General features: G+C 49.4%; 1 protein-coding gene across 1 annotated transcript; it reads left to right on the top strand.

Moving 5' to 3' along the window:
• The first annotated feature begins 252 nt into the window (after positions 1-252).
• Positions 253-3,622, top strand: POU3F1 (POU class 3 homeobox 1). The gene has a single exon (XM_027864623.1). It carries the CDS (start codon positions 253-255, stop codon positions 1,591-1,593), a length of 1,341 nt encoding a protein of 446 aa, XP_027720424.1. The 3' UTR covers positions 1,594-3,622.
• The last annotated feature ends 13,004 nt before the right edge of the window (positions 3,623-16,626 follow it).

Here is a 16,626-nt window from a genome sequence, read left to right on the forward strand (position 1 = left end):
GACCATCCGGAGCTGGAGGCCAATGGTGAGGGGGAGGCCCGGGCCCGGCAGACAGGCGAGAGGAAAGAAGGAGGGCGTCAGCCAAGGGCTTTGGGGGGGGGGGGGAACGGGAGGCGTGTCTGCGGTCAGCCAATGAGAAGGAGGAGGGGTGGGGCTCCGGAGTACAGAGCGGGTCCCGGCTTTAAGCCGGCGGAGCGCGGCGGCTGGGCCCGCAGACGGAGCAGCAGCGGCGGCAGCGGCGGCGGTGGCGGCATGGCCACCACCGCGCAGTACCTGCCGCGGGGCCCGGGCGGCGGGGCCGGAGGCGCCGGGCCGCTTATGCACCCGGACGCAGCTGCGGCCGCGGCCGCTGCTGCAGCGGCCGAAAGACTCCACGCGGGGGCCGCGTACCGCGAGGTGCAGAAGCTGATGCACCACGAGTGGCTGGGAGCAAGCGCGGGGCACCCCGTGGGCCTGGCCCATCACCAGTGGCTACCTACGGGCGGCGGCGGCGGGGGCGACTGGGCGAGTGGCCCCCACTTGGACCACGGGAAGGGTGGAGGCGGCAGCCGCGGGGACGACGGCGGAGGCTTCCACGCGCGGCTGGTGCACCAGGGGGCGGCCCATGCGGGAGCTGCGTGGGCTCAAGGCGGGACACCTCACCACCTAGGCCCGGCCATGTCACCGTCACCTGGGGCGGGTGGGGGTCATCAGCCCCAGCCTCTAGGGCTCTATGCGCAAGCAGCAGCTTACCCGGGAGCTGCCGGAGGCGGGGGCCTCGCGGGGATGCTAGCGGCTGGCGGGGGCGGCGCGGGGCCCGGCCTGCACCATGGGCTGCACGAAGACGGACACGAGGCGCAGCTGGAGCCGTCGCCACCGCCCCACCTGGGTGGACATGGACATGGACATGCGGGTGGGCTCCATGCGGGTCACCTGCACCCGGGCGCTGGTGGTGGCGGCTCCTCCTCGGTCGGGGAGCACTCGGATGAGGACGCTCCAAGCTCCGACGACCTGGAGCAATTCGCCAAGCAGTTCAAACAGAGGCGCATCAAACTGGGCTTCACGCAGGCCGACGTGGGGCTAGCGCTGGGCACACTCTACGGAAATGTCTTCTCGCAGACCACCATCTGCCGCTTCGAGGCCCTGCAGCTCAGCTTCAAGAACATGTGTAAATTGAAGCCACTGCTGAACAAGTGGCTAGAGGAGACCGACTCTTCCACCGGCAGCCCCACCAACCTGGACAAGATCGCGGCGCAGGGACGCAAACGCAAGAAGCGCACGTCCATCGAGGTGGGCGTCAAGGGCGCTCTGGAGAGCCACTTCCTTAAGTGCCCCAAGCCGTCGGCTCATGAGATCACGGGCCTGGCCGACAGCCTGCAACTGGAAAAGGAGGTGGTGCGCGTCTGGTTCTGCAACCGGCGGCAAAAGGAGAAGCGCATGACCCCGGCCGCTGGCGCCGGCCACCCCCCTATGGACGACGTGTATGCGCCAGGTGAGCTGGGACCCCCCGGTGCCGGGGGCGGGGGCGCCTCGCCGCCTTCAGCCCCGCCGCCTCCACCGCCTGCCCCTCTGCACCATCACCATCACCACACACTGCAAGGATCCGTGCAGTGACCCCTCCTCACCCTGCGGGGCCCGGACTCGAGCCCCTTCCTTCTCCTCTGCCCACCGTGCCAACACTCCCCCCCCAAAAGGGAGCGGCCCCCTAGACAGCGAGACCTAGAGGACAGTCGGGGGCTGATCCCTCCCGCAGCCCACGCGGACAGGACTTTTTGTTTGTTTGGATTTTACAATTTAAAAAAGGCAAAGAAACTTTAAAATAAATAAATAAACACGACCCCGAACCAGACGAACGAGGACCCGAAATTGTCTCGGAGATGGTGGACTGGCGGCGGAGCCTGGGCGGGAGCCGAGAGGAGCCGAGACCCCGAGCGGACTTAACCAACTCGCCGGCCTACCCACGGACCACCACCTCCATCCATCCCACTCCCGGCAGCCCTAATTCCCCAGACTCACAGGCAGGCGGGTGCGCACCCATCCCTTCCCTCCCTCCCTTCCCCCGGCTGTTTCGGGCGGGATCCCGGCAGCGTCCTCCCAGCAGCGACAGGTAACGCGATTAGGGGGAAGGGGGATCCCGGGGAGAGGGGCAGAGGAGAGGGCGCTCGCTGCACACACGCAAATACACATACTCTTGTCACACGGACACGCTTTCGGACACACTTAAAAACACAATCACACTTGCAATCACACGCACAAACATACACACACACAGTCGGGCGACCTCCATAAACACATAATCACTCTCCCTTACGAAGGCACAGTCAGGCATACAAGCTGAGGAACCTCCCCAGTTGGGGTCCTGGGGGCAGCGAGGTCCTTAAAGGGTTAATGCCCTGGGAAACTCCTGCATCCACGGGGAGAGGCGGGGTGTGGAGGGAGGGGACCTTATTTTTTCCCTCCACCTCTTTTCCTTCCCAAATCGTGGCCACCTCTCTCCCCAGTCCTCCTGGTTAGTGGGTGTTTGGGGTGGTTTTTTTTTTTAATGTTATGTTTTTATTTATTCGTTGAGACGTTTTTCGTTTTTGGTTTGCCAAACTCCGCTCGGGTCCTTAATTTAAATCGCTGTTTACTGTATTTATCGGGGCTCTCGACGGGCGCGGGCGGGAGGGCGCAGCAGGCGGCGGGGGAGCCCGGGAGAGAAGAGCCGAGTCTGTGTGTCTGTCACACAGGAAGTAGCCAAAGCTTTCATCTAGTCCTATCTATTCTCACACTCCCCCACCTCACCCCAGAAAACCGAAAACAAGAAAAGATGGATCGAAATCCTCAAACCCCGGGGATGCTTTCTGTTTCGTTTAATCCGAACCCGCATCTTCCTATATCCCTGCAGGTGGAGGGGGGCTCTATCATTCCCCTCCCTCACTCCTTCAGGGAGACTCGGAGGGCTGGGAACAGAAGGCCTTCAGCCCCTCAGTATCCCCACACCCACCCGGGGGCCCCTTTCTCCCCATCCCATTTTGAAAACACTTTTTGGAAAAGTTACATCCCTATTATTATTGTTTTCAAACCCAGCGACAGAAACAGCACCCCCCCCCAAGTCTTCTTACCCCAGACTCCCTTCAACTCTCTGCCTCCTTTAGCCCATCACCCCCAGATGCAAGTCTGGGGATCTGGGAGCCCAGGAGAAGCTGGGGAAAAGTCCAGTCCCGCTTGGGGCGTTTGGGGGAAGCACTAGCCCTGTAAATATGTGAGATATGTATGCGCAGGCCAGTGGTTAGAGGAAAAGGAGGAATCCGCTGTGCTGAGCTTATCTTGCGGGCTTGGGGTTTTCCATCCTAGAGAATTTTGTACGCTGCCTAATCTGAAGAGGATATTTTAATATGATTTCCGGATTTCTGACCGGTCCTATTTATTTTCTGGATGTGTCTGGAACTTCCCCTCCTTCCCTTCCTTCTCCACCCCACACCCTTCCCGCAGTTCTAGGTCTGTTTGTTACAGTTTAAAGTTTAATTTTATTATTTTTATTAATTTTTTGGAAAGCATTTTGGTGCATTCTGTTTGTATTTTAATTTCTAAAAATTGTAGACTGGGAAGTTCCCCCTTTATATTTATGTTATAGTAAATATTTTATTACTCATAAAACATGTACCCCATGGCTGTGTCCTGTCCTCTTTGCTGTAGCAGGGGCTGGGAAGGGTGGCATGGGTACCATGCGCATGAAACTGAACCTGGGACAGAGCGTGTCATCCCAATGCCCCCATGGTAGGACCCATACTCAGGGTAAAGGTGGTTTGTTTCCATATAGCCCTCAACCTCCTCAGCTTATCTTTTTCCCAAGGCCGTAAGTCAGGAAACCTGGTGTCATACAGGAGAGAGCCCAATACCGATCAGACCAGCTTCTCCTGAAAAGAGGTTGGGCTCAGCTCTGACTCTAACAGTATTAGAAACCAGAGTCTCAAGTGTGAAGCTTAAAAGGGCAAAGCTACACCAAATTTCCCTTCTGGATATGAAGACCCTAAAAAGGATTTGTTTTCTGTTCTCAGCACTCTGCACCAGAAAGCTGAGCAGACAGACTTGGGGGCCAACGAACTGGCTGGCCCCAGTCTGCAGCTCTGAACCCCTCAGGCCACACCTACCAGATTCTAAACAAAAGCAACTTTATGGTGCTCCCACCTTCCTTGTCTGTTTCAGGGTCTGGGAAAGTCTCTTCCTTGGGGTCCTTGAAAGAATAGAAGAATTCTCACACACCCAAGCCACTGGCATCACCATGTTCTCCTGGGCCTAGTTCCACTTTTTAAAACGTGTAAAACAAGTTGGCCCTTAGAGTTTCCCATACCTCAGCAGGGGGAAGGGTTAGAACTCTGACAGCCCCCAAACTCCCTGAGTCCATCACCTCTAACCTAGACTTTCATTCTTCTCTTCCATGGGTCATTCTCTTCCTGCTTTGTATTTAGGAGCAAAATGCCCATGTTTGATTCTCATTGAAATAAATTTTTTAATTTGCTGGGGTATTTGGGTATATAGGGCCAACAGCATCCTCTTCCCTTGTGTCTTCATATCCATGTTCTCTTTGAGGATCTCTGGTTGAAGAGAAGGTCTACAGAGCACATCCCCAGTTTCCATTGATGCTTTTCTCCAAACTCTGGGTGCCAGTATGGAAGGGATGCCCAGAGAATAGGAGTAGAAAGAAGGAAGGGGAAAAGAAAGAGGAATAAACAAGAATTTATTAAGCTCCTTCTATATGCTGGGCATTGTGCTAATAAGCACTTTACAAATATTATCTTATTTGATTTGATTTGAGGGGGAATATGAGCACTCAATACTGAAGCTAGGAGGCCCTTCCTATGGCCCCAGAACAGGAACCTCCCATAAGCCCTCAAGACCAGCTGGCTAGGTGCTGGTGAAGCTTGTGGTTTGTAACAGGACATCAGGCTGTAGGGCCAGGGGCCTGGGCTTCAACAGAGCCAGGAAATTTGAAGGCTTAACATCCAAAATCCTGTCATTTGGGGCCCCCCAACCAGTTTTACCAAAGCCCTTTAGCAAAGATCATGCAGAGGTCTTAAATTCCTAAATAGTCTTAATATTCTCTCAAATGTATACCTCTTTCTTCTCTAGAGAAGCCTGTGCTAACAGTAATATTTTCCTTACAGTCACTTTTTTTTCCGCCTTTAGTCCTAAAAAGAAAGTTGCATCAGTGTGTGTGTGTGTGTGTGTGTGATGGTAACAGCCAGGAGCCCTTTACAGTGCTCATCCCCCCACTGCTAGCCAAGTAGGTGGCCTTGGAACTTGCTCCTTTGGTGGGGGGGGGCCAGGGTGTTGAGACAAATCTGGGATGGTTTTAATTTATTCTTATTTAACTTCTACTGTCCTGTATATAGCAAAGGTCTAGGGCAGGGGCAGAGGAAGACTTTTTCTCCTTTGTCAGACTTCCTCTTACTTTGGGATGTATTTCCTAAGTGACCCTTGGGTTCTGTTTCAGGTCAAGGGGCTGTGCTCACCCACTAAAGTTTCTGAGGCTTTTCCTTCAGTACAAAGGCCTTAGCTGGTGTTTTCAAAGCCTCAAACTCAAACTCTCTATTTCTTTTTTGTCTTTTTTCTCTTGTGGTCTCGACCTTGTAGACGACCAACGTGGATGATCAACAGCCATCCCAGGGGGCCTAAAATTATTGGTGTGCATGGGTGAGCAGGCAGGCCGAGTCAGGGAACTCAGTGGTGACAAGACAATGAAATCCCTAAACTGACTTTTCCCCTTGGACCCAGAAAACACTGGACAATTGGTGCCAGACCCCCGGCACCAACAGGGCCCTAGAGCAAGCCGAGGCCTTATTTTGTTCCTTCAGTCCGAATGTTTTACTCAAAACTATTTCTTTGTTTTGCCCCCTTTCTCTTTATTTTTTTTCTTCTCTCTTGCTTTGTGTCTCTGTCCCTGAGGCAGACTGGGAAATGAGCTAGAGAGAGGCTTAGGAGAGGACAATAGGGCCCTACCAGTGGATCCCCTTCGCCTGGGCCACAAGGCCAGTTTGGAAGGAGGATAGAAGCTCTTCTCGTTTGAAGAGATTAAAGGAACAGAGACTACTTCCTTGGCCTAGCCTCCCCTCCTGATTTCTTGAAGCTAGCTCTGAAGAAGCTTGTTTTCCCAATTGTCTGGTTAATCCTTTGCAAGAGTTTAGGTTTACCCTTTAAAACAACTGATCTGCAAAAAAGCAACGAAAGAAGCACTACCCAGAGAGAAAGTCCAGGTCAGAGCCAGGCTGGAGCTAGAACCAGCAAACTACAATTTGAAAAAAGTACACTCTCAGAAAATTCTCTGATCTCTAGAGTTTCTTGACGACTTTTCCAAATAAGACACAAGCCGTTATTCCCAGACACCCACTGTGTGCCTAGTGACCCTCGTTTGTGCTTGGCTTTTTGGCCCATCACCTCAGCCCAGCTCCCCAGTTGGGGGCAGACCAAATTCATCCCAGTCACTAGATTTTTCCTGGACTTTGGGGCTGAGCAGGATGGGAGTGGTTTTTCCACAAAGTGCTTTTTTTTTCCCTTGGATCAGAGGTCAGGCAGGCAGGCAGGTACCAGCCCCTACTTCTCCTGCCCAGCAATGCCTGTGCTGGGGTATTGGTATGCACATGGATGCGTGTCTGTGCATGGATGTGTCTGTGTATGCACACACTCACCTTCAGGGGAAGCCTCTCATTCTTTCCCAGAGACTCAGATGTCCCTGGGCTCTGACACACAGTGCTGTTATCCCAGCAAAAAAAGATTTTCCTCCCAGATTTTTTTTTTAAATCGATCATACCCACTAAGAGGGAGACCAGCTAAAGAAATGAGGTGTTAGTCCACCGTGTGTGTATGTGAATATTTGTGCCTACACACATCAGTGTTGGTGTGATTCTATGTTAATATGTAGATATAGGTGTGTTTCTGTGTGGACTGAATTTTTGTTTGTACATTAATCTCTGTTCCTATATTCATCAATGAACAAGTATTCATTAAGTGCCTAATATGAGCTGGGTGCTGAGGATGTAAGTGCAAAGAATGAAACTCTCTCTATGAAGAAAGAGCTTCCATGAATCTGTGGGTTTCTCAGTGTCTGTGCCTGTGTGGTTTGGTGTGCTTTGGTAAGTGGTGTGTGCACTCACAAATCTGTCTGGAGAGTCTGTGGGCTTGCATGTTTTTAAGGATATCCATGTTTTTGCATGTATTTCTGAACAGTTGTATGTGTTCGTGTGTGCAATATGGGAGAAGGTGGGTCCCTGGGGATCAGCACAGGACTGGGGAGGCGCGTGAATGAAAGCAATGGTAAAACCTTAGGGCATTAGAGGGATTAATATTCCCAGACCTGCAGCTACCATGTTGGGGAGGATGGGAAGGCACCATTCACCAAAATAACGGCTGCTTTGAACTAGCTTAGAGTCCTTTAAATCATTAAGACCATGGGCCTGGGGATGCATGTTTGGTGGCCATGTGTGGTCATGGTATATATGCTCAGGCCCACACCTATGTGTGTTCATATGTGTGTATGTCTGTGGGACCCTCCAACCCCGACAGAGAGCCTACACGGGCCCAACCCAATATCTAGCGAAGGATATCAGAGGACAATCCTAGGCCATCTCAGACACCTGGGCTGTTCTGTGAGCTGCAACGGAACAGGAGCTAAGGCTTCCACCAGGTGATGGTTTTGCTTTTGCTGCTGTTTCTCAACTCACCCTGGGGGCCACATTCAACCAGGCTGACCCACCCCTTCAGGGGCTCACCTGGCTCCAGGCAGCTTCTCCCCTGGCTGGAAGTTGTCTGCCAAAGGACATAGCCAAGAGGGGCAAGGGTTGCTTGGAGGCCTGTTTAATGATTGCCAGGGAAGCATGCAGACTGGCCCTCTGTGCTCCGACCTCCCCCTCCACTCCCACCTCCCCCTCCACTCCCACCTCCCCCTCCACTCCCACCTCCCCCATGGTTCTGAATGAAGGGGGTGGGGGAGAATCCCCTAGATGGAGCTGGGCTTGGCCCCCAACATTCCCTGAGTTCCCTGCTCTGGGTCTGGGCTCACTGAGGCCTCTACGTAGACTCTGTCCTGCTCCTCAGTCTGCTAAACTACATCCAGATTATGGTGGATTGAAAGTGCTTCTTGGAGTGAGGCAGCAAAGCTTGGGGCTCCCTGCTCTGTTCTGCTCCATTCTCCTCCCCTCCTGCCTCCCAGGCCTCTTGTGGGAGAGGACCGCCCTCTATTGGTCTTTGAGCCAGGGGAACATACGAGCTGAGCTTTCCAGAGAGCGAGAAAGATCGCTGGGGTGGTGGGGAAAATCCAAGAACCGGGCCCACCTGCTCCCAAGCCCTGTCTCCCATAGCCCAGGGAGAAACAGCCTCACTCCCTAAGACCTGACCTCATTCCCTCCTATACACAGTTCCTCGGACTTAGCCCATTTCTCAAGGCCTTTTAAACACAACCTGTCAATCTTACACACACACATACCCCATAGCAACAAGGAATGGTCAGAGCTAGGCCTGCTCAGAAAAGCTGTGAGAATGCAGATGCCAGGTTCCTGAAACTTGTAATAAAAGTGGTGTTTATATTGTTGTCTAGGGACTATTCTCTGAAGATCTCCAAGCATCCCAGACAACCTACACTTCACTAAATTAGCTGGCATCAACCTTCCATTCTCCTCTCTTCTATTATCACTTCTGAGTCCCCTTCTGATAATTGGCAGGACGCTGTAAGTGTACATATGTGTAATCCTGTTTTTTAAACATACACCTCCACATATACATATGCGTGTATATATGCAAACACATACATACAGAGCAACGAACCATCTACTTGTGTCTCCACAATTTCACTGCCTTAGATAAAATGCAAATCATGTAAATACATTCACAACAGTAAGGCTATAAACACACCCGCATAGACACAGCCCTCCCGAACTGCCACACACAGTTGTGCACAGTCACCGTCACACATATACACTTACACACACACACACAATTTCACCGTCCTTTTACACCCTCACAAAATTGTCTATCAGTATGTTCTAGTCAGTCACACGCCCGTCAGACTGTCACCAGCACTCATACTGACACACGCATAGAGATGAGTCCAATGGTGTGCCCACGTTGGGCTGCCATGCTATCTCTTCAGCACTCACTGTCACCCTCGCACACTGTTGCCCTGGTCACACAGTCAGTCACGCCCCCATGGAGATCATAGTCACACTCAAAGCCACGAGTTCACACAGTCATGCTAACACGGAGACATAGCACACACACACTCAATCACAGGTACACTCACACATCCTCAGTGTTCCACCTAGGTCACAACTCCCATCTTTGATCATTCCCCCCGTACCCTTTTGCCAGGTGATGAGAGAGGGCTCTCTCTCTCCAGGCCAAGTTCCCTTGAGTTTCTGAGAGCTGCTTCCTGAGCTGGTACTGGGTAAGGCTGGTTATTACTAGCCTACAGAGGAAGAACTGAGGCATATGGTCTCATACACAAGAAATAATGTTCATGTTAAATCAGACCTCATGCATAATGCATAATGCCTGGTGCCTGATCTCACATTATTTTGGGTGTTCGTCAAAATCAGTGTTATTTCTTGTAAGCTCTCCTGAAAAGATGGGGAGGTGGGGGGGCGGTAAAGTCGTTTGTTAATTACCCACACTGTATCATGGACACATCGCTGAGAACGTTCCTTGCCAAGGGGCCCTCTGTGCTCTTGAGTTCCACGTAGCTGTCTCTCTCATCTCTGTCTCTGTGACTGTTTCTGTCTCTGGATGCGTTGACTTCTCTACATCTCACTGTCTGTGGCGTTAGGTCTGTCTCTGTGTGGGGTCAGGGCTTTCTGCCATCATTGCGTTCTCTGTCTCTCTGGCTCTGTGTGTGTGTGTGTGTGTGTGTGTGTGTGTGTATCTGCCCTTTTTTCTGACTTTAAAGGGGGAAATTTGTAGGTCTCTGTTTTAATGGAAAGAAAAGAGGTCTGTGTATCATTCTGAATCCTCCGGTGTGCTGGGCTCCTGGTCCCTGGAGGGCTGGGGGACTTGAAGCCTCTGCTTCTGCTCTCACACCCGATTCATTTGCCGTTTCATGAACTCCCCGTTGATTCATCGCCTCCCCAAGTCAATGACTCACTCCTGATGGCTTTTCAGAATTTCTTTTTCAAAGATTCCTGATTATTCAGGCTTTCAACGGAGGCGACCTGAAGCTGGAGCTGCTGCCTGGTGAGCTAGCTAGTGGTGGGCTGGTGTACAGCAAGACAGGGAATGGGGGAGAATACTGTTGATCTATCTCAGGCCATCCCTGGGGGCTGAGCCAAGATGGGGGAGCAGGGCCAGGCAGGAGACTTTGTCCTTGTCCCTGGGCTCTGGAGTTGCAATCATGTTAATAGCAGTTCCTTTATACTTGCATGGCACATTATCTCATTAGAACCTCACAAATGTATCAGCAGGAACAGCAATCAGCAGTCCCATTTCACAGATGAGGCATCAGAGCCTCAGAGAGGCCTTTCCTACCAATACACATAGTAAATGATAGAGCCAGAATTCTAACCCAGATCATCCCTCCCTGGGTCCAGGGCTCTTTCCATCAAACTATTGATCAAACTGAGTTGGTCAGTAGGGAGAGTGTGGAGACAGTGCTGGCTTGGGAATCACAGGATACTGGGTTTGAGTCTTAGCCTTCCATTGACTACCCATGAATATCAGGTCACTTAACTGACCTGAGCCTCAATTTCCTCACATGTAAAGCTGAGGGGATTGGACTTGATGACCTTGTAAGTGCCCTTACTGCTCTGTATCTATCATCCTATGAGTCAATCAGAGAACTGGCCCAGGCCCAAGTCTCCCTAGTCCCTGGGAAACTCCCAGACTAAGACAGACACATGTACAGGACATATTGCTGACAGCAGCCTGAGAATATTCAACACAGAGATGACTGGAAAGGGTAGAATTTCTTTACCTATGGTTCCAGGCATAGTTAAGGAAAAGTCTGAAGGTGGGCTATACTTATTCCAGGAAAGCGAAACTATTTTGTGAATGGACCAGAACAGCTCCCTGGAGGAGGCAGGCCTCCCAGAGTTATTGAAATGTTATGTGGTGCAATGAGATGCAGAAGAGGTGAGAAATGGGGGATGGGGCACCCCCCCCTTCCCTAGAGATCTTTACAGATAGGCCATGCCTCTGATCTGGGATCAGAGAGGCCTGGAGGCAAGGGGACAGACACAATAACCTTTTTGGGATATGTCCAGCTGCTGCCTCTAGCTGGGGCTGGTAAACATTGAAGTACCAGCTTTCGGTAAATAGCGGCCTGTTGGCCTTAGGTGGGATAAAGTCTGTTTCTTGTCTCCTGGGCCACATTTCCCTCATGTGGTCTCCAGCACCAATCTAAATAGTCAGCATGACTGTACCAAGCAAAAAAAGATAATGTCCATGATTAGAAGGATTTGGAGGGAGGGGATGCAGAGAGGAAGAAGAAGGTAGGAAGGAAAGAATGATCAACAGCTGTTATTTGTTGATCTAGAATATATAGATGGTTCAGGGTTTCTGACTTAGCAGTGCCCCCCACATGATCACATCCCCAGATAACACATCAGATCAAGGATCTCCTTGACTTCATCTCTTACTAAAGACAATGAGCAGCCAACCTTATATCCCTGTGAGCTTCCTAGTGCAGGGCTGGGTCATGGAGTATCCCAACTGTTCCCTCCCAGCAAAGGACCCTGCCTCCCTAACGCTGCCTGAGTCCTCCAGGAACACTTCCTCCCAGCAGAATGCTCAAATAGCTGCCCCCAGAAAGGGGGCTGCTCATCTCAGCACTTTAATGAGCTAATTTTGAGCCTGAGGCAAGAATATAAAATTGCCCCCTTCCCTCCCCTACCCTGAACTTAAGAAAGTGGATGCATATTTTATCTTTTTTTTTCTGTACCACCCCCCCAGCCCAGTCCACCTAAAGCTTAAGCTCTTTCACTCCTTTCTTCATTCAGTCAATGCTTCCTGAACACCTACCATATACACAGTACATTATTATTTAAAATAAAATAATATTCATAAAGCTCTTAGCACAACGCCTGGCACATGGCACATTTAGGTGCTTAATAAATGCTTATTCCCTCCCCCCCCCCCAACCCTGTACTCAGTACTGGTGGGACAAAGGTGAAAATTGACAGTTATTGACTGCCCTCATGGAGCTGATATTCTAATAAGGGGGATATGATTTGGACACAGAGAAGCATCATCAGGGGAATGTTGTGGAGGCAAAGGTGAGATCCCCACAAAGTGCCTACTATGTGCCAGCCACTGTTATAAGTCCTGGGGATACCAAAAAAGACAAAAGACAGTCTGTGCTTTCAAGGAGCTTACAGTCTAGTGGGGGAGACAAACACAAGCTACTGTGTACAAATAAGATCTAGGCAAGAGAATTTGGGGGTTATCAATGGAGGAAAGGCACCAACATCAAAGGCTTTCACCAGCCCCCATTAGAGGTAGGGATCTAAAGGTGTCCCACAGAAATAATTTAGTCCATCTCATTTTACAGATGAGGAAACTGAGGCCTAAAGAGGTGAAATTACTTGCTAGTAAGTGTCTGGATCAGGATTTGAACTCAGGGCTTCTATATTCTCAGGAGAGTGTTTTACCCACTACCCCACACAAGAGGCACAAAGGGAAAGATCATTAATGTTTGGGCTAGGGGAGTTGGGGGAGGGGTCTAGGAGGGTAGGAAAGAAGACAGCATTAACTGAGCTGGCACTTGAAGGAGGGGGAGGATTTTAACAGGCAGAGATTCCAGAATAATGACACCTTATATTAGGAAGCACTTTCACATCCATTATCTAATTAAATCTTCAAAACAACCCTGTGAGAGAGTTATTATCCTCCATTGGACAAATAAGGAAACAAAATAATTGACAGAGCCTGCACTTGGACCCAGGTCTCCTAAATCCCACAGGAAAAAGAGCCCAAGATGCTTTCTGTGGCCCCACTGCTGCTGTAAACCACAAATGCCTCTGTCTCTAGGCAGGCTTGGGAGACCATCTTCTTCCCTCCCCTTGGCCCCCACCCCAGGATCCCAGGAACAGGAGCCATAATGTGAGAGGAAATGGGAAGATAGATCTCTGCTCCATCTTCTGCAGATGCTGAACAAATCAGCTCCTGCACAAGGGAGGTAAGTAATCTGGCCTAGGGGCTGTCCTCTGTTCCTGTTCCTGGGGACCTCCAGCCCAGGAAAAGAATAAGGACAAGGAAAGTTCTCAACAAGTTTCTTTTCTCTCCAAAGCCTTGTCATCAGACACAAAGCAAACCCAGAAACAAGAGGCTAGAGAGCCATGTATGAGAGAGCCCTCCCTCTTGTCCTGGTCAAGGCCACTCTCTGTCCATGAAATATCGGGCCCTTACCCCCTCCTGACACCTGCCTTTACCTTCACTCTTCCCTGGCCTTCCCTTACCACCACCACCACCCTCCTCACTTCCAAGAACAATGATAGCCCATATTTATGTAGCACTTTATTATCACTTGGAACGCATTCTTTGACTCCTTATAACCTTAACCCAGTAAGTTGAGTGGTCCAGTGGAAAGAGCCATTTGCAGTCAGAGAACCTGAGTTCTCCTGGCTCTGAAACTTACTACCCGTGTGAAACTGGGCAATACCTGTAGAACGCTGGGTCTCAGTTGCCTAATCTGTACAATGGACTAGAGAAGCCTCCAACGTCTCTTCTAGCACTAAATTTATGAAACTAAGGAACAAAAATTATGCCCATTTTTTACAAATGAGAAAACCAAGATACAGAAAATCAGATTCCAATCCCATTGCTCCCCACATCATTGCAAAGCAGACCACACCTCTAGCCCTAGAGGAGTTTTAGCAAAGGGTGACCTTCCCCTAAATCTCCCATATTGGCAAAATTCCAGAGGCTTCTCCCCTTGATCCACCTGCTCTAAGCCTCACCCACAAACTGTGCAACAGTGAGCTTGAGGAGAAGGACTCAGGACACCTCCTGTGGGATATTGGATGAATTACTTCTTCTGCCCTTCAGTCCTGGGAGAGGATCTGTGAGCTCATAGAGTGATCTTTGGAAGGCCCCCATCTCCAGGAACCCTGTGTGATCCTGGGCAGCTCCGTGCTTGGCTCCATACACCAGGACCTCAAAGAAAGTCTAGATGCTGCCTCGGGTCTGAGCCCCCTGCAGGGTTCTATGTTAAGGACTCAAGAAGTGACTGATAGGTCTGGAGGCTGTTAGTGGTGGAGGAAGAAAGAACTGGAGAAACAATCAGTTCATCAGCAAACATTTATTAAGCACCTGTTGTATGCCAGGCACTATGCTAAATCCTGGGGACATAAAGACCAAAGTTAAACGATGCCTGCCCTCAAGGAGCTGGGGAAACAAAACATCCATAAATATATGTGTAGAACATAAACAAAATAAATGCAATAAATGTGGAGGTGGGGTGGGGGTAAGTCATTAACAAAATAAAGTGTCCCTAAACAGAGCAGAGGGAGGAATCTAAGAGGCAGGGAAATGAGATGGGAGTCCAATTATGGGGGACAAGTACAAAGACATGGAAACCGAAAGTGAGGTACACAAGCAACAGTAAAGAGGCCAATGTGGCTGGATTGTAGACAGCAGGAACGTGGTCCCTGCCACAGACTCAGTTTCTCCCATTCTTCAGCTTCTCTACTTGGAAGCTACTTCTGAGGTTTCCCAGTGAATACTGTTCACTTTAACAGCTCTCCTAATTTGAGCATAGTGCTGGCGAAGGCACTGAGGAAGACAGAGTTTAGATAAAAGTGTGGTCCCTCCCCTCTTAGGATAAGGGATGAGGCAGCTGAGGGGTGAAGAGTGCCAGGCCTGCAGGCAGGACAACCTGAGTTCAAATCCAGCCTCAGACACTTACTGGCTTTGTGACCCTGGGCAAGTCACTTATTTTCTGTCTGCCTCAATTTCCTCAAATGTAAAACAGGGATCTTAATAGCACCTACCTCACAGGATTATTGCAAGAATCAAATGTGTTAATGTTTGTAAAGTACTTATCACAGTGCCTGGCACGTAGTAGGGGCTTAATAAATGCTTGTTTCCTTCCCCCTTTCCTCATGGACCTCACAGTCTAGTAGTAGTGGGAAAATGAAGTAAATGGTCCAATGGAAAGAACCCTTTCAAAGTCAGAGAACCAGTTCAAGTCTTGGCTCAGGATAATAGGCAATATTATGCTTCTAAGAGAGGTTTCATTTATTAAAGGAGGTGAAGAGACAAAGGGATGCCCCAGTTGGGGGCATCCAAAAAGACCTCTTGGAGGAGACAATATTTGAATTGGGCTTACATGGGAATGTAGGAACAAAGATAAAATAAGAGAAATTGTTAAGTGGGAAAAAATATATTTGCATCAAATATCAACAATCACTCAAAGAATCACTATTCTCCATGATAAAGAGGGAATTAACACAAATACATAAAACCACGAGCCATTCTCCAATAGATAAGTGATCAAAAGACATGAACCATTTTCAAAAGGATCATAAGCTATAAATGACCATTTTAAAATCATGTCCAAAATTATTAATAATAAGAGAAGTACAAACTTAAACTCCGGGGTTTCACCTCACACCCAGAAAATTGGGAAAATGATAAAAGATGGGGATAATTAGCATGGGCAGGGCTGTGGAAAGATGGATGCACTATAAACATGGTGTTGATGGGGCTATGAACTGGTCCAACCATTCTGGATATCAATTTAGAATTAAGCAATACAAGTGACTTAAACCATCCACACATACCCTTTGATCCTGTCATCCCACTATTAGGCATGTACCCAAGGAAGTCACAGACAGAAACAAAGGTCCAATATATGCCAAAATAGTTATGGGAGTACTCTGAGGTAGCAAAACTGGGAATAGGAGGAGGAGTAGGTGTCCATCAACTAGGGAGAAAAAATCTAACAATCTAATATAGATTTAGAGCTAGACAGGACCTTAGGAATCATCAAGTCCAAATACTCATTTTATAAATAAGGACCCTAAGTCCCAGAGAGATTACGTGAGTTGCCCATGGTAACACATCTAGTAAGTGTTTGAGGCAGGATTTGAATCCAGGTCTTACTAACTCCAAGGACTATCTCAAACCCTAAACATTCCACCACGTTACCTTTGCTTCTCACATAAATGTAACAGAATATCATTATTCAGTTTAAAAATGAGGATGAGGAATTCAGAACAACTTGGGAAGATTTGTATTAACTGATACAAAGTGAATTAAACAAAACTAAAAGTTTTACGACCACAACAATATAAATGGAAGGGTCACTAAAAGTGTAACTTTTCTGAGTAACTGCAAAAAACCAGCAAAGATCCTAGAGAACAGGTAAGGAAGAGAACAAACTTGCACCTTCTTAGTGGGGAGAGGGGGATGCTACAGCAGAATACCACCGTGTGCCGTGTTTTTGCTTGATTGTTTTTCTTTGTTGCTGATATAAGGGAGGATTGGATCTGAAGTAGGGGTGACTGAGTGAAGACAAAAATCAACAATGAAGGTTTTTTAAAACCATAACGGATCTGTAGGAATTCAACAGGATGAGAGAGTGGGAAACAAGATTCTTCCAGCACGGGAAGAAGGGTGAGGGTGGACAGGGAGGTAAGAAGGTATGGGGAATGGATGAGGAGGAAGAGGTGGTCCAGGTTGGCT

The sequence above is a fragment of the Vombatus ursinus genome, unplaced genomic scaffold (assembly GCF_900497805.2).
Source record: "Vombatus ursinus unplaced genomic scaffold, bare-nosed wombat genome assembly UNPS02014775.1, whole genome shotgun sequence".
NCBI lineage: Eukaryota > Metazoa > Chordata > Mammalia > Diprotodontia > Vombatidae > Vombatus > Vombatus ursinus.

Coding starts and splice junctions, on each gene's coding strand:
- POU3F1 (XM_027864623.1), top strand. CDS start 253: ATGGCCACCACCGCGCAGTACCTGCCGCGGGGCCCGGGCGGCGGGGCC.